Source organism: Dendropsophus ebraccatus, chromosome 4, assembly GCF_027789765.1.
Source record: "Dendropsophus ebraccatus isolate aDenEbr1 chromosome 4, aDenEbr1.pat, whole genome shotgun sequence".
Classification (NCBI taxonomy): domain Eukaryota; kingdom Metazoa; phylum Chordata; class Amphibia; order Anura; family Hylidae; genus Dendropsophus; species Dendropsophus ebraccatus.
In genome coordinates, this window is record NC_091457.1 from 34,991,995 (window position 1) to 35,016,898 (window position 24,904).

A 24,904-nucleotide genomic window follows, 5' to 3' on the forward strand; every position below is an offset into this window, starting at 1 on the left:
GCATTAATAAAATCATTTGAGGGCCGCATACCGTGCGTGGCAGTTAGTAGCGTGTTTGCAGCACCCGGGGCAAGGCAAAGTATTGTTCTCCTAGTGCCCCTGCTATTGTAGTTAACACCCAGTGCCTGTCCCTTGTAGTGTAGTTAACCCCCCAGTCATGTCCCTGGTAGCCTAGTTAACCCCCAGTGATGCCTCTGGTAGGCCTAGTTAACCCCCCAGGCATGTCTCTTGTAGCTTAATTAACCCCCCAGGCATGTCCCTGGTAGCTTAATTAACCCCCCAGGCATGTCCCTGGTAGCTCAATTAACCCCCCAGGCATTTCCCTGGTAGCCTAATTAACCCCCCAGGCATGTCCCTGGCAGCTTAATTAACCGCCCCAGGCATTTCCCTGGTAGCCTAATTCCCCCCAGGCATGCCCCTGGTAGCTTAATTAACCCTCCCAGGCATGTCCCTGGTAGCTTAATTAACCCCCAGGCATGTTCCTGGTAGCCTAGTTACCCCCCCCCCCCAGTCATGTCCCCTGGTAGCCTAGTTAACCCCCCCAGTCATGTCCCTGGTAGCCTAGTTAACCCCCCCAGTCATGTCCCTGGTAGCCTAGTTAACCCCCCCCCCAGTCATGTCCCTGGTAGCCTAGTTAACCCCCATCAGTCATGCCCCTGGTAGCCTAGTTAACCCCCATCAGTCATGCCTCTAGTAGCCTAGTTAACCCCCATCAGTCATGCCCCTGGTAGCCTAGTTAACCCCCATCAGTCATGTCCCTGTTGCCTAGTTAACCCCCCCAGTCATGTCCCTGGTAGCCTAGTTAACCCCCCAGTCATGTCCCTGGTAGCCTAGTTAACCCCCCAGTAATGTCCCTGGTAGCCTAGTTAACCCCCCAGTCATGTCCCTGGTAGCCTAGTTAACCCCCATCAGTCATGCCCCTAGTAGCCTAGTTAACCCCCATCAGTCATGCCCCTGGTAGCCTAGTTAACCCCCATCAGTCATGCCCCTGGTAGCCTAGTTAACCCCCATCAGTCATGTCCCTGTTGCCTAGTTAACCCCCATAAGTCATGTCCCTGGTAGCCTAGTTAACCCCCAAATAAAAAAATAAACATCCCACTCACCTTTCCTCTGCTCCCACACTGTCCAGGTCCTCTTCTCTCCCCTCTATTCTGTGCCCGTCTTCTCCTGCAGGCGGCGCGTGATGAAATTACGTCATCGCGCGCGGCCCGCAGGAGACGGAAGACGTGCGCCGCTCTAGTGGGGAAGGAGCCGGCACAGACAGCGTCCTCCTGGCAGCTGTCACAGACACCGGAGGATGCTGTGTGCGCCGGCTCCTTCCCCTCCAGTGCGGCGCGTGTCACAGGGGAGCCGCGGGCCGCATCGGGAGGTCTCAGGGGCCTGAGGTTCCCCACCCCTGCTTTAGGGAATTAAGCGAAGAGTTAACAAGTCTTGTACATGTTGCTTAGAGCATGTGATATACCTGGGGTGATAAGGTTGAAGACATCATTACTTAATCACAAAAGGAGGGAAATGTGAGGGATGGAAATAGTTAAACATAGAATGTATGTAGGATGGTGTTTGTAGAAGTTGTTGATACACCTTGGAAGGGGATAAAAATGGGTCATTGTTGAATGTGTGAATTATATTGTTTGTAAACACCCATTGTTCAGATGCCTTAAAGAGAACAATTGAGGCCATGAGCCCTGATGATACTATTGTTGTGGCACCTTAGAATCTGTACAATAAGTTACTAAATCTAAATAAGAAGTTCTTTAATTAATCTTAGCCACTCACGTGCTGGGTAACAGAATATAATTAACACTCACTCCAATCAGAACAAGTATTAATATGTATGTAACATCTAACCAATAGGAACTTGGTTACTGCCCATGTCCTTCTTGATTGGATGCCAACGTTTTTCTATATGTATAAATATGTGGTTTGTCCAATAAACGATGAGCTTGATTCATAGAATCTTGTGTCTGTGTCATGTCTCCCAAGCTTGTAAAAATATGAATAATTTGAAATCCCGCTAGGACTGGCAGTGGGTAATTTCCCCCACATTGGTATATAATTTGATCAAACCATATTGCCCCATGTACCACGTGCAGGTCACCTGGTTCACATGAGTCCCTACACTAACTCAACACTGTGTCAGTCAGCGACCGCTAACGCCGCAAAGCGAGCACACACAGGGAAGGAAGGCCATAGAATGGCCCTGCAACCTCACTGTTACCGGACCAATCCCCAAGGGCCCCCCCAAAACCCACAAAGCAACACAAGTGTGAACATGGTCTTATCACTCACCATTGCTCCTGCAGGTAGAATGGGAAAAATAGGAGGTACTAGTCATGTGTGCACAGGTGCCTCCTGCTGATTGGGGTCACGTGGGTCTTATCAGGAGGAGTGCTAACACTCGGAAAAGAGAGAAATGTAAAATACGGACATGAAGAGAAAGGAGCGCTGCACCTCACACTTATGGCTGACACTAATGCCTCTTGGATACATTCAAAAACCAACGCCAGAATGTTGGTATATAATTTGATCAAACCATATTGCCCCATGTACTGCATGCAGGTCCCCTGGACTCATGTGAACCAGGGTACCTGCACGTGGTACATGGGGCAATATGGTTTGACCAAATTATATACCAACATCCTGGCGTTGGTTTCTAAATGTAGAAATGTGGTTTCTAAATATTTCTAAATGTAGAGAGGCATTAGTGCCAGCCATAGGTGTGAGGTGCAGCGCTACTTTCTCTCCTTGTCCGTATGTTCTATCCCCTAATGTTTGTTGAGTCTAAATAGTGCAGCTAAGGGTCCATTTACACAGAAAGATTATCTGACAGATTATCTGCCAAAGATTTGAAGCCAAAGCCAGGAATGGATTTGAAAAGAGGAAAAATCTCTGTCTTTCCTTTATGACCTGTTCTCTGTTTATAGTCTGTTATTGGTTTTGGCTTCAAATCTTTGGCAGATAATCTGTCAGATAATCTTCCTGTGTAAATGCACCCTTAGGGTACAAACCCACTTGCTGGATCCGCAGCAAGTCCCCTTGCTGCGTATTTGCAGCGAGACTCGCTGCACATCCGGCCCCATTCTTTCAATGGAAGACAAAATCGCAGCATTGCCACCAGCCCCCGACCGCACGATCGCCCGCAGCCCGCAGCGATCGTGCGGCCGGGGGCTGGTGGCAATGGTGCGGGCGATCGGGGCTGCAGGGGGGCGGGCAGGATATATATTACCTGATCCCGGCTCCTGCTTGCTTCGGCGGCTCCCGCCACGTCCCGCCCGGCTAATCAGTGCGCTGCCCCGCCGCAGCGCACTGATTGGCCGCGCGGGCCGTGAAGACACCGGGAGCCCCGAAGCAAGCAGGAACGGGGACCCGGTAATGTATAATGTCTGGCGGCAAGGGGGTTAATTTCATTGAAAGAATAGGGGCCGGATCCGCAGCGAGTCTCGCTGCAAATACGCAGCAAGGGGACTCGCTGCGGATCCAGCAAGTGGGTTTGTACCCTTATGCTGGGTTTACACGGGACGATAATTTGCCTGATCGCACGATTAACGATGTCGGAGTAATGTTTTTTTTTTAACTAACTATCAGCGTTTAGACGGTACGATATATCGTACGGAAAAATCGTTTTCAGATCGTTTTAAGATCGTGCGCCCACAGCCCGGCCCCCACCCGCAGCCCAGCCGCCCGCTCGCAGCCCAGTCCCCCGCTCATCCGCAGACTCCTACACCGCCCTCATCGCCACCCCCGCCGCTCTGATCGCCATCCCCGCCGCTCAGATCGCCACCCCGCCGATCCGATCCCCCCCCCCCGCTGCCGTTGCCGCTCCGATTGCCCTCCCCTCCGCTCCGATCGCCCCCGCCACGAGCATACCTTACCTGCTCCGTGTAGCAGGTGTTCGAAATCCCCAGCTCCCCTCTTTAGTGCATTGATTGGCTGAAGAGGGGAGCCGGGAATTTCAAACAGCTCCTCTTCAGCCAATCAGTGCTCCTCTTCAGCACTGATTGGCTGAAGAGGAGCCGTTTGAAATTCCCTGCTCCCCTCTTCAGCCAATTAATGCACGGCAGCACTGATTGGCTGAAGAGGAGCCGTTTAAAATTCACGGCTCCCCTCTTCAGCCAATTAATGCACGGCAGCACTGATTGGCTGAAGAGGAGCCGTTTGAAATTCCCGGCTCCCCTCTTCAGCCAATCAGTGCTGCCATGCATTGATCTCAGTCTCAATCTCAGTCTTTCCTTTATGACCTGCACCCTGTTTATAGTCTGTTCCTGGCTTTGGCTTCCAAAATCTGTCAGATAAATCTCTCTGTGTAAATGCACCATTAGTTATAGCAATTCATTAACCATAAGAGAAACAGATTGCTGATCTCAGGGAGACCAGCCAAACGACAACACCGCCGGCCGCTAGTGAAAGGGCTCAAAGTAGTGAAGTCCTAGGTGCATTGCCCTCTGGGAAACATGAATATGCAAAAGAAAAGCCTGTGGAGCCTCATCAAAGAGTCTCGAAACACAGGACTAGCCAGATATCCCTCCGGGAAGGACCCAGCCAAGGGGCAGCTCCTGTAAGGAAACCACTAAAACCACCATATTAAGTGGCCCTATAACTTAATGTAATGACAAGGGAAGAACCAAGGCTGGGTAACCATCCACATACAGCTGTTTCGGGGTGTTGCCCCTCATCAGTGTGGAGCAGGATTCTGGCTAGATGGGAGCAATGTCTAGTAGAGCCATAAGAGAAACAGATTGCTGAACTCAGGGACACTGCCAACATCACTGCCGGCTGCTAGTGAAAGAGCTCAAAGCAGTGAAGTCCTAGGTGCATTGCCCCCTGGGAAACATGAATATGCAAAAGAAAAGCCAGTGGAGCCTCATCAAAGCGTCTCGAAACACAGGGCCACTTAATATGGTGGTTTTGGTGGTCTCCTTACAGGAGCCACCCCCTGGCTGGGTCCTTCCCGGAGGGATATCTGGCTAGTCCTGTGTTTCGAGACTCTTTGATGAGGCTCCACGGCCTTTTCTTTTGCATATTCATGTTTCCCAGGGGGCAATGCACCTGAGCTGAAGAAGAAGGGGACTTAGTCATGGGTTATCTGGGGAAAAGATCATAAGCATTTTGAGAAAATATTACTTTACTGAAAGTGTAGTGGATGCTTGGAACAAACTTTCAGCAGATGTGGTCGGTAAATCTACAATAACAGAATGTAACCATGCGTGGGATAAACATATATCTATCCTAAGATAATAAGAAGGCAAATACTAAAAGGGCAGACTAGATGGACTAGGGGGTCTTTTTCTGATGACAATGATCTATGTTTCTATGAATGGAATGGACACAGAAGCAATACCCGTGCCATCTGCAGTGGGTGCGGTGGAAAACTGCTAATTTGGCCATTTTTTTTATGAAATAGAGGGCATAATTCACAAGAAAATAAGGCTATCGACCAAAATTTACCAATAACCTAAAGTACAATATGTCACAAAAAACAATCACTTGGATAAGTTAAAGCATCTTAGAGCTATTACCACATATAGTGAGACAGGTCAGATTTAAAAAATGGACTCTGGTCCTTAAAGGGGTATTCTAGCGATCCCATAAAAAAATTAAATGCCCAATCGCCTGTAGGTGCACTCACCGATCCCCCATCAATAATTTGACACCTTTCTCGCTTGTCTATACTCCCCCTAGCCACGGATTTAAATATTGACTATTCCAGTTTTACATCATTGCACCCATCCAGGAAACTACATTTCCAAACATGCATTGCACCTCAGAGCCAACTGCCTGGTACCCACCACTGGCTGTTTCTGCGTCTGCCAGGTGGTCACTGATAGGTCAGTGACAGGAATCACATGTCCTCTGTCTCAGAAGGGAGGGGGAGGACAGAGAAGTGGAGACAGAGTGGACCAGGCGCTAAGGATTGAGCTTCAGAGTCAGCGTGTGATACAGAAAAACATCCCAGAAGCCTATTACAAACAAGTTTACATTATGGTGGGTTGACTCTCCTAACTGGAGTACCCCTTTAGGGCCATTTTTGGCCCAGTCCCCAAAGTGTTAGATGGTTAATAGGAAATCAACTTCCTTTTCTCTTTTAATCTACAGTACCACACAACATCCTTCTAGAATTGCACAATAAATTGATAAAAGTTATAGAGAAGTCTAAACCCCGTATAATCATCAGTGATAAGAAGAGACTTTTCAGCCGATCACGCGTACAGACTTGCTGTTATCACATGGTTGACATTGAATGTGAAATGATAAACAGTTAGCACGCTGATAGGAAGGTTTAACAGGAAGTGTCTCCAGTTAGCACTATCAGAAATCTGTAACATAGTCACTAACCTTTTAACAGGCTTTGCAAAATGGAACAGATTCACAGATCCACTAGTCCATTAAAATATGACTTTACTCAATGAATCTAAAAGCAGCAAACAGGTAGTGCTGATCAGCGACCTCTGCACTCATTTACTGAGCCTTTATAAGGCTGGATCAATTGCATGACCGGGCCTTGTGAATGATCACTAGATTGTTTATGTGCCCATTAAAATTCATTGTATCATCCACACATCATCTGTATGGACAGGACAATGTGCAGCTGATAACAATAACTTAAATGTCTACACAAAAGATTTAGCTAATTTACAGGCTGTTTGCTGCTCCTTTTCCATGGGCCCTGTCAGGAGCTGATGCTGGCCAGCACGCTGGCCAGCAGCATCCGAGTCTGCGGAAAACTGCATGGATTTTTCGGTGGCATCCTTGGTGCTTTAGATCACTGTCATGCTGACTGGCAGGTGCAGCTGCCAGTCAGCTTTAGGTCTTGTAGGGAGGTTGAGGTTCCTGCCCCAATCAGCCCCTGTAGAAGAACTGGAAACATTAATACACACATATAGAGTGAGATTGGTTCAGATATACCCACAGTACAGATAGACATCAGTAAGGTCAAATCAGGAAAGATGGTTACAGGTCATACTATATTCTAATAAATATTTATTGTCCCCTGCAAAGAAAACAGTCTGCCCCAAATCCACAAAAACTAAACAAAAGACACCTTGACACATTTCTCCCAAAATACAAAAGGTTATATCAGGGGACAAAAGGATTATTGGGGATGATAGTCCATCTTGAGGGATCACGTTACTGCTACCCATGAAGTGCTATGGAGAGGGGTGGAGAAGTTAACTGCGGAATCACTTAGACCTCTGAAGAGAAAGACAAACAGGGAAGCTCCTGAAAGATGCAGTAAGTGTTATATCTCACCACAGGGTTCATTCACTGCTTACACTGCTAAGTACTGCACTACAATGTCCTCCATGGAGTTGCTACTTCTGAGGAAAAAAATTGTGATATAAGGGGGCAGCATCTTCTCCTTTGTTTTTGCAGTGTGTATGGGAGACATTATAGCAGCTAGTCTACATTATAGCAGCTAGTCTCCACCTACTAGCTTAGGGAAACCCGATATGTAAAAATTGAGCCTGCAGAAGGGAAAGCTGGGGAAAATTAGCATGGGGTGAAACCACACAATCGTTATGTATTGCAGGTAAGAAATTCTTCCATTACTTACTATATGAGAGTGAAGTGATGCAGGTATCAACCGCAATTCCTGGTCGCATGCTTTTACCCGTATACAAGTTACATAATGGGAATAGCACCTAGAGTGTAAGGGCCCTATTCCACCGGACGATTATCGTTCAGATTATCGTTAAATCGTTCAAATCTAAACGATAATCGTTCGGTTGAAATGCAGTTAACGATTAACGACCGAACAACAAATCGTTGATAGCTTTATAAGACCTGGACCTATTTTTATCGTTGCTCGTTCGCAAAATGTTCGCAAATCGTTCGCATTGAATAAGACATCGTTCTGTCATTCGCAATAGATATGAACGCAATAGCGAATAAAAAGTGAAGAAAAACTATCGCAATTACAATCATAAGTAACGATTATCGTTCCATGGAAATGAGTGAACGTTTTCAGGTCTTTCGCAAAAGCGGTCGTTTGAGATCGTTAATCGTTAACGATTATGCAAACGATAATCATCCGGTGGAATAGGGCCCTAACTGTCATCTAAAAAATTTTTTGCATGAATTAATGTTTTATTGATATCAATTATTCTGGTTGCCATTGGAGTCGGGAGGGAGTTTTCTCCCTGTGGTGGGGCAATTGTCATCTTATAGGGGTTTTTGCCTTCCCTGGATCAACACAGTAGGGTTTCCCTAGGTTGAACCTGATGGGCTCTTGTCTTCTTTCAACCTTATTTACTATGTTACTATGTAATAGTACAAGTGATTTTAAAAAACTATGTAAGAGTGGGTTCACACATATCGGAATCCGCTGCGATTCTAGGTACTGTCAGTTTGTATGGGTTTAAATACTAGCAGCGGATTTCTCATTCTGCTGCGATAATGTAACCCCTATCCTCCCTAACCTGCCTCTGCCAGGGGAATGCTTTACCCGTCTGCACTCCGACTTGGTTCTGTGGCTCCCAGCTCCCTGACGTCCTGCTCAACCAATCAGTGGCTGCTGCAGGACAGCGCACTGATTGGCTGAGCAGGACACCAGGGAGCCGGGAGTCACAGAAGCAGGCCGGAGAGTAGACAGGTAATGTATTCATTGGGCCAGTGCGAGTATGTAAACACAAAAAAAAGCCTCTTTCAGTGCTAAAAAGCTATTTCCCAGCCTCGCACCCTTCACTTGTTATCTGTTCATTATCAGGCAAAGCTGTCTTCTTTACAGAAAAGGAAGGTGAAGATGGGTTTGCTGAGTCCATTATAACCTATGGAGGTTTTTGAGTACAGAAGGAAACTCTTTTGCTTAATAAAACCTATTACAGAGTTTCTTGAGATTGCTTGTTTTATTGATACTTATTGACTTAGTAACAGCTTAAATATAATGGACTTCATTACCTTATTAAACATGTGATAATGTAAGTAAAGATAAGAAAGTGGTTACAAAATGCATCAACCTATAATTCACCATATAGTGGTCATTAATTGAAAATTATATACAATAAACCTGGCTATACAACACCAGGATAGTATAATATAGTTATCAATTAACAGAGACTTATCTCTAACTGCTTCAGATAGATAATAATAAACCCTCAGCAATGTCATTGTAGTCACTCAGAAATATCCTTCACAGTGGTAGTGACAGTTGTCCTGAAATGTCACAGAAACACCATTGCTAATAGCACTACCTAATATTAATGTAAAAGGTTTGATAATCATGATCTGTTTTTAAATTAGTGCATCATTAGATAAAATTAGTACATAACTAGCCTTAAATATTATGACATTTTTGCCATATACATACAGTGAAATCTTGGATTACAAGCATAGTTTGTTACGGGAATGTGCATGTAATCCAAATCGCTTGTATTTCAAAGCAAATTTTCCATAAGAAATAATTGAAATGCTGAGGATTTGTTTTTACAATAAAAAAATATAATAGTTAAGGGGCTCTGTAACAATAAAGAACACTGTATCAGAAAAGAAGGGGTTAATCTTTTAACTCTCCCTGCACACTCAACTTCCATGATGGCTTTAAACCTGCTGCTACTAGTGCTGGCTGCTGTGAGCAGCTGTTAATTCAGGGGTCAGAGGGAAGCAGCAGTCATACACCATCCAGGCCGTATAAGCAAGATGGCATCTGATTAACGAGAAACAGAAATCAATAGTACAAGTGACAAGAAACTCTGTAATCGGTTTTATTAGGCACAAAAGGTTTTTTCTGCACTCAAAAAGCTGTTTTGCAGCCCCCCCTCACTTGCAGAGAAGCAGGTTTGCTGTGTCCATTATGGTTTATGGAGAGGTCGAGGGGGGTGAGTGAGCACAAAGAGGAGAAAAGGCAGCCCTGCACAGCACAACATTCTGCAATTTTATTTCACCAAGTTTTCAGACCAGCACTGAGCAGTCTGACCTGTGAATCCAGCATTTTATGTGGCCAGACAGTCTCCAAAGTGCAAGGGCTATTTGTCTCCTCTTCCTGCTCAATCATCAGTCTCTCCCCTCCATAGGTGAAAGTGGACACAGCAAGCCCGTCTTTACTTTGTTTCTCTGTAATGTAAACGACTTTGCAGGGGTCCAGGGGCTGATCAAGCAGCAAATCATAGGTAAGGAGGAAGGTAAGCAGTGCTTGCTTCGCATTTTTAAAATGGCCGGACTTCTCCTTCAAGGACATTTTTGGCCTGGTTCTGAAAGGGCCAAAGAAGTCCTGTATCCAGCCCTACAAATTAGACAATTAAACAGCTAATTACACACCTTTTTACAGCTTCTTGATATGCCCTGATCTATTCCTGAGATGAGATTAGGTTAATAGTCAGATGGGCGTTAACTTAATTTTATGTGATGGTGATGGAAGTGATTATACAGTCAGGCGTATGTATTAGGCATAAACACCCCTCAATGTTAAACATAAAACCCCCTGACTGTATCATCACCCCCATCACCTGACATTCACTTCCATTATTAAAATTAAAGCGTAACTGTCATGTTTCTTTTTATTGTAGAAATCAGTAGTATAAGCGATTTTAAGAAACTCTGTAATAGGTTTCATCAGCCAAAAAAGCCTCCTTCTGTACTCAAGAAGCAATCTCCCAGCCTACCCCCTGACTTCTTATCTGTGCATTATCAGGCAAACACGTCTTCATTACAGAGAAGCCAGTGAAGACGGGCTCTGCTCTCTCCATTGTAAGCCTATGAAGGGGGGAGGGGCTGAGGGAGATGAGGGAGCAGGAAGAGGTGACATGAAGGTCAGCTGTTTGTAGACTCTCTGGGCACCTAAACCGCAGGATTCTGGAGTCAGAAAGTTCAGTGCTTATCTATGAACTTACTGAGAGAAGATTGCAGGATGTTGTGCTGTGCAGAAATCCTCCGTGCTCAGTCACTTCTAACAGCCCCTCCCCTCTCCATAGCCACATAATGGAGACAGAAATCCTGCTTCATTTGATGTGAGGGGGGAGGCTGGGAGATTGCTTTTTCACTACAGAAGGAAACTCTTTTAGTACATAAAACCTATTACAGAGTTTCTTAAAATCGCTTGTACTATAGATATTTAATGTTTTCAGAAAAATTACCCTGAAATGACAGTTACGCTTTAAGTTCACGCCCATCTGACTATTGACTGAATTGTCAAACTGTAAACACACACATCAATGGAGGGGAAATGCGTATCAAGAAACAGTAGCAGGCGTACAGGCTCTGTTGGGCTTGACATATCTGTGAACTATACTCTTCTATACTATAATCTTTCTATGCTGCATTTCTACTCAGCACCAATCTTGACTTTTCTGCATAATTCTTTAGATCCACACTTTTCTCTTTCACCTGACAGCCGTCTGTACTCTTTAGGACTGCCCTTGGTCTTGAATCATTTCCATAGTTTCAGTTCTTTGTCACCTAGCATAGGCTACAATCACAGTATGGATGTCACACAGAGTGCCTACAAATCCATAATGAGGAAGTGCGGGTCTTTGGCAAACATGGGAAAAAAAACTCCCTAAAAAATAGCTGACGGACTAAAGGATGCCACGTGCCATGTGCTGATATACAGGCACCTTGCACACGTCATTCTTCAGCTAAAGCGGCTTCATCTGATACTTGGCTTGGTCTCTAGGCCTGGGTCATTGGTATTATTTTAATAAAACCATTTATAATCAGGTTAAATAATAATCTTGTAGGTCAAAGGTAGGTAGTCTTGTATCTGTGTGTGCCGTACACTTTGATGTTGAGAACATACAGCTAGTTATTTAAGTAGTTATAAAACCTAGTACCATGATACTGACTGACATACAGCTTTAGCGAGTGCTGCACTGTATGACCTCTGCAGCATTTCACCTCAGTGGGAATGGTACTACCATTGCCCTACAATAAATACTTTGATAATTGTATTTTGCTGTACTTACCAAGGAGCAAAGGACAAATTTCGGTCACTACCACTTAAAAAAAAAGCGACAGAGCTGTAAAATGCTAATATGTTACTTGCACTGTCATATATGGTGTAAGAACATCTCATGTTGTTATCTCAAGGAAAATCTAAACCAAGGTCATAAAGTGATAGTGGTTTTATAAAAACATCAAAGACCAGGAGAGTTTTCTTCTTTTGATTGTCTCGGATCAGCAAGTCGCAATGAATATATGGAAAATAGTTGGAGGTATTTTTGGGGGGGCTGTGATATTGGCCATTGGATTACTCATAGGTCACTTTGGCATCCCAAAATCCTCATCATCATCAGTGGCTAATCAAGATGTCGATGAAGATTTCATTCGGGAGTTCATGAAAGAAGTGTCCCCAAGTAGCATCAGGGAACATCTGAGGTGAGTGGGAAAAAAAAGTTTGGTATCATAATTTAGCATGATATCAATAAATACATGAATGGTTCCTGCGGTATTGCCCAATGTAGGGGCAGACATACTATGTGATATAGTTATCTGAAGTGATGGAAATTTCCATGTTCTGAGTGATGGAAATTTTTGTTGACTGGAAAATGTGTCAGATGTGATCATTAGTTTCGATGATTTATAAGGTTTGACAAATGAGACAAGAAAATTCAGCTTAGGTCAATGTAGACTATTGAAAACACGTCAGTTTTCTGCGGCCGCTATTCACTGAATAGCAGCCACAGAGAACCGGTCATTCTGTGCAGCGGTGAATTCAGCAGGAGTGAAGATCATCCAGCCGATACTGCAGTACTGGCTGGGATGATCTTTAGTAACACCGGACGTTCTGTGATCCGGGAGGATCACAGAACGGCCGGTGTTATACATAGTGTACACATGATCCCAAAAAAGTTTTGCTGGACAATAAATAATAAATCACAATAAATCTTTATTTATTACACAATTAAAAAATTACATTAAAGTTGGAGACGAAGGAACATTCCTTGATAAAGCGAACGCGAAACGTGCGTAGGGTGAGTAGGTAGAGGGGACATTGGGTATGTACATTTACCAGTGGTAGACACATATTTATGTATATATATATATATATATATATATATATATATATATAATTTTTTTTTTCTATATTGATTACTGTTTCTGTGGATTTGCTGTAACACTAATTTAACTTAAGTTGAACCTTCTCTGGGTCTGTTATTATATTATTTTCAGCACATCAAAAAGTTTATTCTGGATTTCTTCCACATTTTTTGCACTGGTTTATAATATAGAATTTCATATGCCTAAAGTATATCTGGTTTCATTAGTCACTTACTGGTATCTGTTTGTTTTCACACGTATATACATACAGTATATATTTATATATTTATCATGAATATGTGCAATATACTATTATACAAGTGATATGTAAATACAGGTTATTTATTTTGATTCATGTCCCCTCTCCCCAATTTCTGTGTATGGTACTGTTCCTTTGTCTCCAACTTTTAATGTAATTTTTTAATTGTGTAATAAATAAAGATTTATTGTGATTCATTATTTATTGTCCAGCAAAACTTTTTTGGGATCCCCTGCGTGGATTCCTTTTTCTTTATGCTAAATTGCGTTTTTTGCGTATAGGACGGATTATCTAGGGCACCTTGTGGTAGATAAATAGTGTACACATAGCCTAAGCCTGTGTAAATCCATTTTTGTGATCATATTATGGACACAAGTCCCGGCCTGACCATATTTCTGATACTGATTGGTACTGACAGCTGTCATTTTGGGTCATCAGTCGAGCTAGGGCTACGTTCTGTAATACGGATGCAAAAATGCAGATGTAATACATTCATGTAAAACTGGCCTTAAGATATACACACTCTTGTGGATATTTGCTGTCAGTCAATAGAAAAAAAATCATTCAAAAATCAAGGTGAAGCAAAGACCTAAAAAGGCAGTAAAATTTTAAGATGCAGATTATATAATAGTAAATCAACACTAAAACAAGAAAAAGTCTGCTCCTTTGTTTTGTTGATTGGTAGGGCCTCAGCATCCAGTCCTTCACCAATCAAATCCCCTGATATATTACTATGACACCAAATATTTTTAAAGGGGTCATGCGAACAGCAAAAAAAAACCAAAAACATCCTACCTATTCTGCTCTCCAGTGGTCCACTTTCTCCCTCTGACCATCTCTGCTGATAAATTCCAAGACGAGAAGGAGACGGTAGCATGTTGTGGATGCTCCCTGATGCTGCTTGGTGCATGCGATGCCCCGAACATGCACCTGTCCCCCTCTCGTTTTGTACGTTATCACCAGAGGAAGGAATTAGAGTATCGGAGAATGAAGAGGATAACACCTTTAATATAAAAGGTATTTCTTAAATTCAGTGGATTTCACAGCACTGTACAGTATATGTTAAAAAAGGACCTTAAGTTATTGTATATACAGCCACATTTTATTTAAGTTTGTATTGTTATTTATAAAATAGACAGCCACACCCAATTTAACCAATGGCATGCCTGCATTCCACTAAGCACACAACTCAATTATTTTTGTAAAAATTTTTCTACAAATCTGCAAAATCAGAATTGCAAAGCTTACACTTCAAGTCAGTGTTTGACTCTAATTAGAAGCCATAGAACATGATGGGGGATGTAAGCCAAGACAGAAATATTGTTTTCTTCAGCCAGTTTATAATTTAGCTATCTAAAGGTCCTATACACCCTCAATAACTGAAGGCCACATGATTGTTTGTCCGTCAGTTATCTCTACCATGCTCTTTTTGTCCTCCCCATATACTGCCCAACGTTCCTGTGTTCTCTGTGGGGAGGGGTAAGCCACAGCCAGACAGCTCTGCTTGCAGCCTATTCCTCTGAGAACAACAGGGTCAGGCAGTGATTTTCCATCACGCCTGACCTCTGTCTCCATTGACATCCTCTGTCAGTGGATGGTTGGGAGAGCCTCATACAACTTCTACCTGTGAGCGCTGAGTAGGGCCGACAAGAGTAAAAAGTGTATGGGGACTTTAATAGTGGTGGCAGTTTGGAACCTGAGTTGCAGCTGACAGAATCACTGTAAATAGTCTCCTTATTTATGTTGAAAAGTTTAGGAACATTGCAACATTAACCCCTAGACGACCAAGGACGTACCGGTACGCACTGGAAGTCTGTGCCCAGACGACCCTGGGCGTACCGGTACGTCCTTTGCTATGAAGCTCACTCTGGAGCGGAGCGCGCTTCATAGGAGGTGGGGGCCGGCTGCAGTGAGCAGCCGGCACCTCACGGTTAATGACAGGCTGCAGCGATTGCGTGCGGACCGATCGGCGATCTGCTCACTGAGCCTGCACAGGCAGGCTCAATGAGCAGATTGCCTATCATACTGATCAATGCTATGCCTATGGCATATCAATGATCAGTGTATGAAATCAAATTAATTTATGTAAAAGTCCCCCACGGGGACATAAAATGTGTATAAATTTTTTTTTTTTTAATCATTATTACACAACTCCAAAGCCCCTCCCCCAATAAAAGTTTAAATCACCTCGTTCCCATTAAATATGAATAAAACATACAAAAATAAAAAAAATAAACGAACATATAATATACCGTAGCGTGCAGAATTGTCCGATCTATTAAAATATAACAAGCGTCATTGCGAACGGCGAACGGCGTACATGAAAAGAGGGAAAAAAGTGCCAGGATTACCAATTTTATGTTACATTATATATAAAAAAATTCATAAAAAGTGATCAAAACGTCCGATCTTCACACGTATGGTATTAATAAAAACTAGAGATCATGGCGGAAAAAAATGACACCCCATACAGCCCTGTAGGTGAAAAAATAAAACCGTTATAAGTGTCACAATAGGCCCATTTTATTAATAATTAATTGCCAAAAAAAAGGATTTCATTAAAAAAATATATATAACATTAGAGAATCTGTGTAACCTGCATATGGTTGTGTTCAGACTGACCTATAGAATAACGGTATCATGTGGCTTTTACCATATAGTGCATTATGTAGACACAGGAACCCCCCAAAGGTTACCATATTGCATTCTTTTTTTACGATTTCACCAATTTATATCTTCATAAACAATAATTTTGGGGTTCCATCATACATGTTATGGTAGAATGAAAGACGCCATTACAAAGAACAACTATTCCTGTAAAAAAACAAGCCCCTACATGGCCCTGTAGATAGAAAACTGAAAGTGCTAGAGCTCTTAGAAGGGGAGGAGGGAAAAACGAAAAAACACAAAAATCTACATTTGCACGGTCCACTGGGTCACTTTGGGCCTGGTTCTCACAGGGTTAAAGTGTCACTGTTGATTTAAAATTTTTTGCAGAAATCAGTACAGTAGTCCAGGCGATTTTAAGAAACTTTGTAATGGGGGTTTATTAGCCGAAAAATGCATTTTTATTATGAAAAAAACAGTTTGAAGCTCTCTCCCCTTTCTTCATGGCTCTCTAATGGAGAGGGGAGGAGTGGAGGGAGATGAGGCACCAAAACAGGACAACAAAGAGTTTACAGCTACATCAACCGGCTATCTCCTCTAAAGTCAGCACTGACCTTTCTGACCTCTGATTACAGCTTTCACACAGCTCCCGCTGTGTAATCCTTTGTTCTGTGCTGTCTGCTAGCGACAAATCTCCCTCCTCACCCCTCTCCATACAACAGACAGGGGCCGACTGATGTAAAAGAGTCAAGATTTTCTGATAATGAGCATTGAATGAGAGAGAGAAGGGGGGGGGGGGAACCTGAGAAAAGTCTTTTTGATTGCAGATAATGGCATATTTGTCTAATAATCCCAATTACAAAAGTTCTTAAAATTGCCTGGAGTATTTATTTCTGCAAAAAAAAAATACCACAGTGACACTTTTACACAGTTTACTGATCATTAAAAAAAATAATAAAACCTGCATGATTGTGGCTTTATTACATTAACCCTTTCCCGGTTTCCCGAGGACGTAACTGTACGTTCTCACGCAGGTGCGGGCGTTCAGATCGGGGCCACGCGGCGACCCCGCTCTGAACCGCGGCGGTCCCGGGTGCCGCTTGTAGCCCGGGACTGCCGGTATTAGCGGGCACGGTCTGATCGCCATGCCCGCTAATACAGTAATCAGATGCAGCTGTCAAACATGACAGCTGCATCCGATTACCGGATACAGCATTTCCCTGGTGTCTAGTGGCGGAGATCGGAGACGTTGTCCCGGAGGAGCATTCTCCGTTACTGAAGCCGGCCGGGGATCGCTCCAAGATGGCGCGCCGTCCCCGGCTCGGCACTCGTTTGTTTTCGGCTGCAGCAGCCGAAAGCAAACGAGTGCCGATCTCATTGATCTTTGCTGTATATCTATACAGCAAAGGTCTCAATGAGAGATCAAAGTGTATATACTAGAAGTCCCCCAGGGGGCTGTCACTGATCATTAAAAAAAATTATAAAACCTGCATGATTGTGGCTTTATTAGATTAACCCTTTCCCGCACGAGGACGTAACTGTACATTCTCACGCAGGTGCGGGCGTTCAGAGCGGGGCCACGCGGCGACCCCGCTCTGAACCGCGGCGGTCCTGGGTGCCGCTTGTAGCCCGGGACCGCTGGTATTAGCGGGCACGGTCCGATCTCCGTGCCCGCTAATACAGTAATCAGATGCCGCTGTCAAACATGACAGCTGCATCCGATTACCGGATACAGCATTTCCCTGGTGTCTAGTGGCGGAGATCACTCCTCCGGGACGTTGTCCCGGAGGAGCATTCTCCGTTACTGAAGCCGGCCGGGGACCGCTCCAAGATGGCGCGCCGTCCCCGGCTCGGCACTCGTTTGTTTTCGGCTGCAGCAGCCGAAAGCAAACGAGTGCCGATCTCATTGATCTTTGCTGTATATCTATACAGCAAAGGTCTCAATGAGAGATCAAAGTGTATATACTAGAAGTCCCCCAGGGGGCTGTCACTGATCATTAAAAAAAATAATAAAACCTGCATGATTGTGGCTTTATTAGATTAACCCCTTCCCGCACGAGGACGTAACTGTACGTTCTCACGCAGGTGCGGGCGTTCAGAGCGGGGCCGCACGGCGACCCCGCTCTGAACCGCGACGGTCCTGGGTGCCGCTTGTAGCCCGGGACCGCCGGTATAATACAGTAATCAGATGCCGCTGTCAAACATAACAGCTGCATCCGATTACCGGATACAGCATTTCCCTGGTGTCTAGTGGCGGAGATCAACGAGACAACGTCCCGGAGGAGCGATCTCCGTTACTGAAGCCGGCCGGGGACCGCTCCAAGATGGCGCCGTCCCCGGCTCGGCAGTCGTTTGTTTTCGGCTGCTGATCTCATTGATCTTTGCTGTATATCTATACAGTGTATATACTAGAAGTCCCCCAGGAGGGCTTCTAGTATATGTGTGTAAAAAAAAAAAAAAAAAAAAAAGTGTTGTCATTAGTAAAAAGCCCCCTCCCCTAATAAAAGTCTGAATCACCCCCCTTTTCCCAGGTTTTAAATAAAAGTAAATAAATAAATAAACATGTTTGCTATCGCCGCGTGCGTAATCCCCCGAACTATTAATTAATCACATTCCTTATCTCGCACGGTAAATGCCGTAAGCGCAAAAAAATCCCAAAGTGCAAAATTGCGCATTTTTGGTTTCATCAAATCCAGAAAAATTTTTTATAAAAAGCGATCAAAAAGTTGTATATGCGCAATCAAGGTATCGATAGAAAGAACACATCATGGCGCAAAAAATGACACTTCACCCAGCCCCATAGACCAAAGGATAATAGCGTTATAAGCCTGGGAATGGAGCAATTTTAAGGAACGTATATTTGTTAACAATGGTTTGAATTTTTTACAGGCCATTAGATACAATATAAGTTATACATGTTATATATCGTTTTAATCGTAACGACTTGAGGAACATGCATAACAAGTCAGTTTTACCCCAGGGCGAATGGCGTAAAAACACATTCCCCCCAAATAAAAGAAATGCGTTTGTTTTTTTTTTCAATTTCACCACACTTTGAATTTTTTTCTGGTTTCGTAGTGTACTTTATGCAAAAATTCAGCCTGTCATTGCAAAGTACAATTAGTGACGCAAAAAATGAGGGCTAATGTGGGTCTGTAGGTGTAAAAATGCAAGTGCTATGGCCTTTTAAGCACAAGGAGGAAAAAACGAAAACGCAAAAACGAAAATTAGCCTGGTCCCGAAGGGGTTAACCCTGTGTGATCCCTGTTTTTCTGTTGTGAGACTTTTTATAGTCAGCCATTTCTCCGTGTGACCCATCAATGTAACAAACCCAATCTCTTCCTTCTGCACAGGAAACTTAGTCAGAATCCTCACATGGCCACAACTAAGGGCGATGAAGCTACAGTGAAGCTGATCCTCGATCAATGGAAAGACCCAAAAACTGGGCTTGATGACGCTAAGGAGGAGAGATATGATGTCTATCTCTCATTCCCAAAAGCAGAAAGCCCCAACAATGTCCGAGTGGGTATGTAAAAAGAACTTGGCACACAATAGCAGAAAAGTATGTTTTGCCAGGTGATACTGCTAGAGCTAATGGAAATGATATAATTATTAAATATTTATATCATATAAGACATACACACTGAATTAGTCATATATAAAGCCACAGCCAATTAAATTATGACAAATTATACACTGTCTTTACTGAATCCTAACGTGTACCTGTCAGATGGTGGTCAGGGGGTAACAGAGTCACTTAAAATTTGTCATTGAAACATAGAGATATGCCGTGGCCCAGGGCACTGGATGTTGGTGTTGCACCGGCTGGTGGGCTCTGGTGTTTTGGGGGGCAACTTGTCATGGTGGCCAGGAGTGGTAATACCCATTTTGGACACACAAGCACCAGACCTTGGTAGTACTGGTGTAAGGTCCAGGTGTAGGTGGGCATAAGTGATGACCTGGGTCCCAAATTAACCAGTATTTTAAATTTACTTGGAACAGCTTCAGTGCAATACAAAATAGGGTAACAATACCGCTCATAGGTGCTAGTGCAAAAATATAACAATACTCTATAGAGAGACACTTGAGGTAGAAGTTAGTAAAAGAAGAACCTTGAGTGCAAGGGTAGTGTAGGAGCTGGATAGGAGCCCTTGTCTAAATAGTAACAGTACTCTGCCGGAGGGTGTGTTGAAGATGTTATAGTTGGTGAAAAAATCCTCATACTCACGTTTAGATATGTCTTGGAAATCTGACCAGCTTCTGCCTACACAGCCTTGACTGCCCTGCCCTAAAACTGGACTCTCCTGACCCCTGAACTGAACCGAACTGAACTGCCCCCGACAGGAAACTCTTTTCCTATATAGGGAGGTGTGAGAGGAAGTGTAGAGAGTAGAGAGGGTAGAAGTGTAGAGAAAAGGCACACACTGCAGCTGTGCACAGAGGGAGAGAGACACCTAGTGGCTGCATAGGAGATTGCAGCTAAAATCACTTGGTGTGACACCTGAGAGACTTACTTTACCGGGGTGGGATAAGAACTTAGGGAGCCACCTTTGGTGGGACAGTACTGATACAGTAGTTAGCTACTGGTGGATGCTGGAACCATTTATATTACTTCTTGATTCTTAGTCAGCCTTCCGGAATGGAAAGCACAGAGGTACAATTGGATTTCAGGACTTATATGGAGTATAGTTACTTTTCAGTAATCAGATATTTTTCTTCTGTTTACACATTAGTATCGGCAAGTGGTATAGAACAATTTAAGACTGCACTCACTGAAGATTTCCTAACTACTGATCAAAGTGACCCGGAAGTTGTTAAGCCATATGCTGCATACGCTCCCAGTGGAAATCCAAAGGTATGCCACAGAGATTTTCAACACTTATACATGACTGGCGGCTGGGCGCACACACTATAACATGAAAACAAAAAAAGTCTGCAAAATAAAATTATGGACAGTTTTTCATACAGTGTGAACAATGATGGACGCTTTTCCATAGACTTCCAAAGAAAAAAAAACGTTTTTTTTCCCCCTGTTGCACAGCCGATTCATGCTTTCATTTTAGTGTGTGAACCCAGACTTAGCGACACCAGACTACCCAGGGAGAGGGAAGGCCGTTCGTACTGAAAGAGTTTTTTTACAGTAAGAGCAGTATAATGGTGCAGCCATTGATGAAAGCGGTAATATTGGCATGGTAGTTATGGAAGCTAAAGGTATAATGCATTCAAAATAAATTATTACTAAATAATAATAATTATAACATTACCATATTACACAGTGCTGTGTAAAGTATCTTAATGCTTAAAGGGAATGTATCACCTAGATTCAGTCAGGTACTGAAGCATGTTCTTTTTTCAAATCTGATTGTAATTTTTTTTATTTAATTTTTATACATTGTTATGGGGGCTTCTATCTTACTTGAGTTTTTTTTTTAATTCTCTATTAATAGCAGGGACAAAACCAAGATAAGCAGGGAAAAACTAAACTAAGAACAAATAAATTTGTGTTCATAATGTCTAACACTTTACGGAGTATTTATCCTCCACTATGATATTACCCCACCTAGTTTTTAGAGTTTAAGATCCTATTGAAAAGAGTGGAAAATGGGGGGAGCTTGAGGGGAAGGGCGAGAAGTGGGAGGGAGGAGGAGAAGAGGGGGCCTGAGATATTTTAACAGCATTTAGAGATATGCTTAACCGCAAGTTCCATTGATCAAAGTACACAATAGACAGGACCTTTCCGATTCAGATGAATAAGAAAGGCTTCTGAGCATGTTCAGTGAGCAGCAGCTATGTTATCTATATTCTGATGTCACCTGTCACTGTGTTGATAAGGAGGGCATTGCTGGGAAATAATGTATACAGAACAGGAAGCCTCAGCTTAGTTTTAGGCCTAGTGGCCAGAATGGAAACTACACAGTTTCAGAACTATTAAAAAATATAGACAATAAAATGAAAAATTAGAGAAAACATCACCAAAAATTCTTTAAAAATATGTTTAACAGCCCCCCCCCCCGCCACTGCACAGTAAATTAACGCCGGGGACCCACCGCAACTTTCAGCACTGAAGCCGCACTCCAGTGCTGAGAGTTAACCCTACAGATACTGCGGTCAGCACGACCGCAGCATCTATAGGGCTCTAGACAGAGAATTCTCCCTCTGCGGAGGGAGAATTCTCTGTCCGGTGTCCATCAGGGCTCTGCGAAGTGATCGCAGAGCCCCAATGGTAACCATGGAAACCCGGAGCCTAAGGCCGGCGGGGGGGAGGGAGGGAAGGCAGGGCATGCGCCGGGGGGAGGGATGGAAGGCAGGGCACGCGGCCGTGCGCTCTGCCCCCTCCCTTCTCTCCTCTGCTGCTGAAGTCCAAAAATGACTTGGGCATTGAGAAATCAATGAACCATGGTCGTAAAAGGGTTAACATAGCCTGATTTAAACACTAGGTCATTTTCTAATGAGACATTTCCTTTAGGCTATGTTCACACTGCGTATGAATCCGTCCGTAGATCGTACAGATCGTACACCGGCGTACATGTGCGGCTGAAACTACGGGCGTGGGAAAAATCAACATGCGGCCGTATGCGTACGAACCGCGAACATACGCCCATAGTACAGTTATGCTTCCCTAGCTTGTTTCGAAGCGATCTGAGGCAGGTCATTTACTTGGAAATCTTTGCCCAGCCCCGTAAACCACACAGAATCTTTTGGATCGAAAAATCAAGTTCAATTAGGCTGAAATAAGTACTCCGTACGGGACCGCATGGAAATCCACGGCCGTGAGTTTCAACATTTCCGTCCTCAAACAATGGTCTTGTTCATTTTTCACGGCGCCGTATACGATCCGACCGTAAGCTCATACGTAGTGTGCACTGTGCGGGCATTTATCGTATACTTTCAAGCGAACGCATCAACCTCAAAACTACGTGCGTATATTTGCGGTTCGCACTACGGACGGATTCATACGCAGTGTGAACATAGCCTAAAACTGTAAGTAAATTATTGTGGCCACAGTTGTGTATGCCTTTCTTTTTGTCAAATAGCAAGATCTCAGTTTAAGGTTGAGTGACATCTTTTTTATAGTAGACAACACCAGGTCAACACGTCTTATTATTACCTTGTCTCACAGGGAAAACTGGTGTACGCCAATCAGGGTAAACTGAGTGACTTTGAAACCCTTAATAAAACCATTGATCTAAAAGGCACCATTGCTATTGTGCGCTATGGAGGAGCTGGCAGAGCTACTAAGGTAAATTAACTCAATATTTTATTCCATGGTGGGAAATTCTTCATATAGGAAACAAGGATGTTTTTATTGCTAAAATATATTCATAGACTAGTGTATGACTTTTGGGAATTTTAGTTTAACGAACTGCAAACCCATTAGTAATTTATGGTGTAGTTGATTGTTCTAATGGACTGATACAGGCTGCCTATGGTGATGGGTTTTGCAATGGTCTTAATCTACCGTACATTGCTGGCAGCCTGTATTCTGCTGATGGGCCACCAAAGTATTCATTTTCATTAATAATAGAATATAGATCTCAATGTCATTTTTATAATGCTAGATCTTTACACTTGCTTCCAAGCATAAAATCTCTTTCTCCTTCTTTCCTATTAACAACATATATTGATATTTTACATTAATAGAAAATTCTGCTGCTATATTCAATGAGTATCAATGTTTACTAAAATTTGTGATACGGATAATTGCAGGTGGGACCTGAACCTGCCAATGTATAAAGCCAGTCCAGGTCCTATTTCCAATCATCAAAATTATAAACACTAGTACTACATGTAACAGCACCCTCGGGATAGGTTCACACTATGTAGAAAAACAACGGCCATATTTCATAACAATGGCCATTGTTGTGCAAATAACGGCTGTTATTATAAATATGGCCATTGTTTTTATATAGTGTGAACATAGCCTAAATAAGTTTTTTTTTATGTAAAACGATGGGTTTAGGAGCAATTGGAAAAAGAGCAAAGAAGCCTGATAAGTGGAAAAAATGCATTTTATTTCGAATATTATATATTCTTATATTGACTTGTACTATTGATGTGAACGTCCAAGAAACAAGTTCTAACAGTTTCCTTATTACTTAGGCAATAAATGCTGCCAAATTTGGAGTTATTGGCGTCATTGTGTATACAGACCCCAGAGACATTAATGATGGTCTTGCTGATGCATCTCAGGCATATCCTAATTCATGGTACATGCCCAGATCTGGCGTAGAGCGAGGATCCTATGTTGAAAACTTTGGAGATCTCCGCACACCATATTATCCTGCCAAGAGTAGGTAGAAGTCTTATTCCTGTATGTGACATTCATCTCAATGCTTACTTTCCTTTTTATTATTATTATTCCCTGTGTGACTATTCTTCCTAGTTTTGCTATTTCTTCATTGCATTAACTGTGAAAATGTTTTCCAAGGTTTTACCTACAGAATAAATGAGAATGACATCAAAGGACTTCCTCCAATCCCAACTCAACCCATAGGATTTGGGGATGCCGAAAAGCTTATTTGGTAAGAGGTGTCAAATAATTATAGAGCTGTTGTCGGGCTTAAAATAACACTTCTCTCTTGGTGCCACTTTAAAACATACCTTTAGTCAGTGCTGAAGTTTTTCCTTTTCAGTGCCCAATTGCATCTCTATCTAGATCAGGGGTGGGGAACCTTTTCCATGTCGAGGGTCGGTCGGGCATTTATAAAATCATTCGAGGGCCGCATACCGTGCGCAGCAGGGTAGCGTGGGTTTGCAGCACCCGGGGCAAGGCAAAGTTATTGTTCCCCTAATGCCCCTGCTATTGTAGTTAACCCTCTGTGATGCCCCTTGTACCTGATGTGAATCCTTAGTGATACCCTGTAGCCTGAGTTAACCCCCCAGTCATGTCCCTGGTAGCCTAATTACCCCCCCCCCACACACACACACCCAATGATGCCTCTGGTAGGCCTAGTTAATCCCCCCAGTCATGTCCCTGGTAGCCTAGTTAAGCCCCTCTGTGATGTCCGTGGTAGCCTAGTTTAGCCCCTCAGTCATGTCCCTGGTAGCCTAGATAACCCCCCAGTCATG

General features: G+C 43.4%; 2 protein-coding genes across 2 annotated transcripts in view; one reads left to right on the plus strand and one right to left on the minus strand.

Moving 5' to 3' along the window:
- SAC3D1 (SAC3 domain containing 1) overlaps nt 1–20,103 on the minus strand; it is a 43,385-nt gene extending 23,282 nt beyond the window's left edge. The window contains exon 1 of the mRNA XM_069965512.1: nt 20,064–20,103. The gene's annotated coding sequence lies outside the window, so the exon portion shown is untranslated. The remainder of the gene's footprint in view (nt 1–20,063) is intronic.
- NAALADL1 (N-acetylated alpha-linked acidic dipeptidase like 1) overlaps nt 12,081–24,904 on the plus strand; it is a 38,503-nt gene continuing 25,679 nt past the window's right edge. Inside the window, exons 1-6 of the mRNA XM_069965506.1 lie at nt 12,081–12,306; nt 19,189–19,361; nt 20,569–20,690; nt 22,956–23,075; nt 23,936–24,125; nt 24,264–24,357. Of these exons, the coding sequence (XP_069821607.1) occupies nt 12,119–12,306; nt 19,189–19,361; nt 20,569–20,690; nt 22,956–23,075; nt 23,936–24,125; nt 24,264–24,357 (887 nt within the window). The 5' untranslated portion in view covers nt 12,081–12,118. The remainder of the gene's footprint in view (nt 12,307–19,188; nt 19,362–20,568; nt 20,691–22,955; nt 23,076–23,935; nt 24,126–24,263; nt 24,358–24,904) is intronic.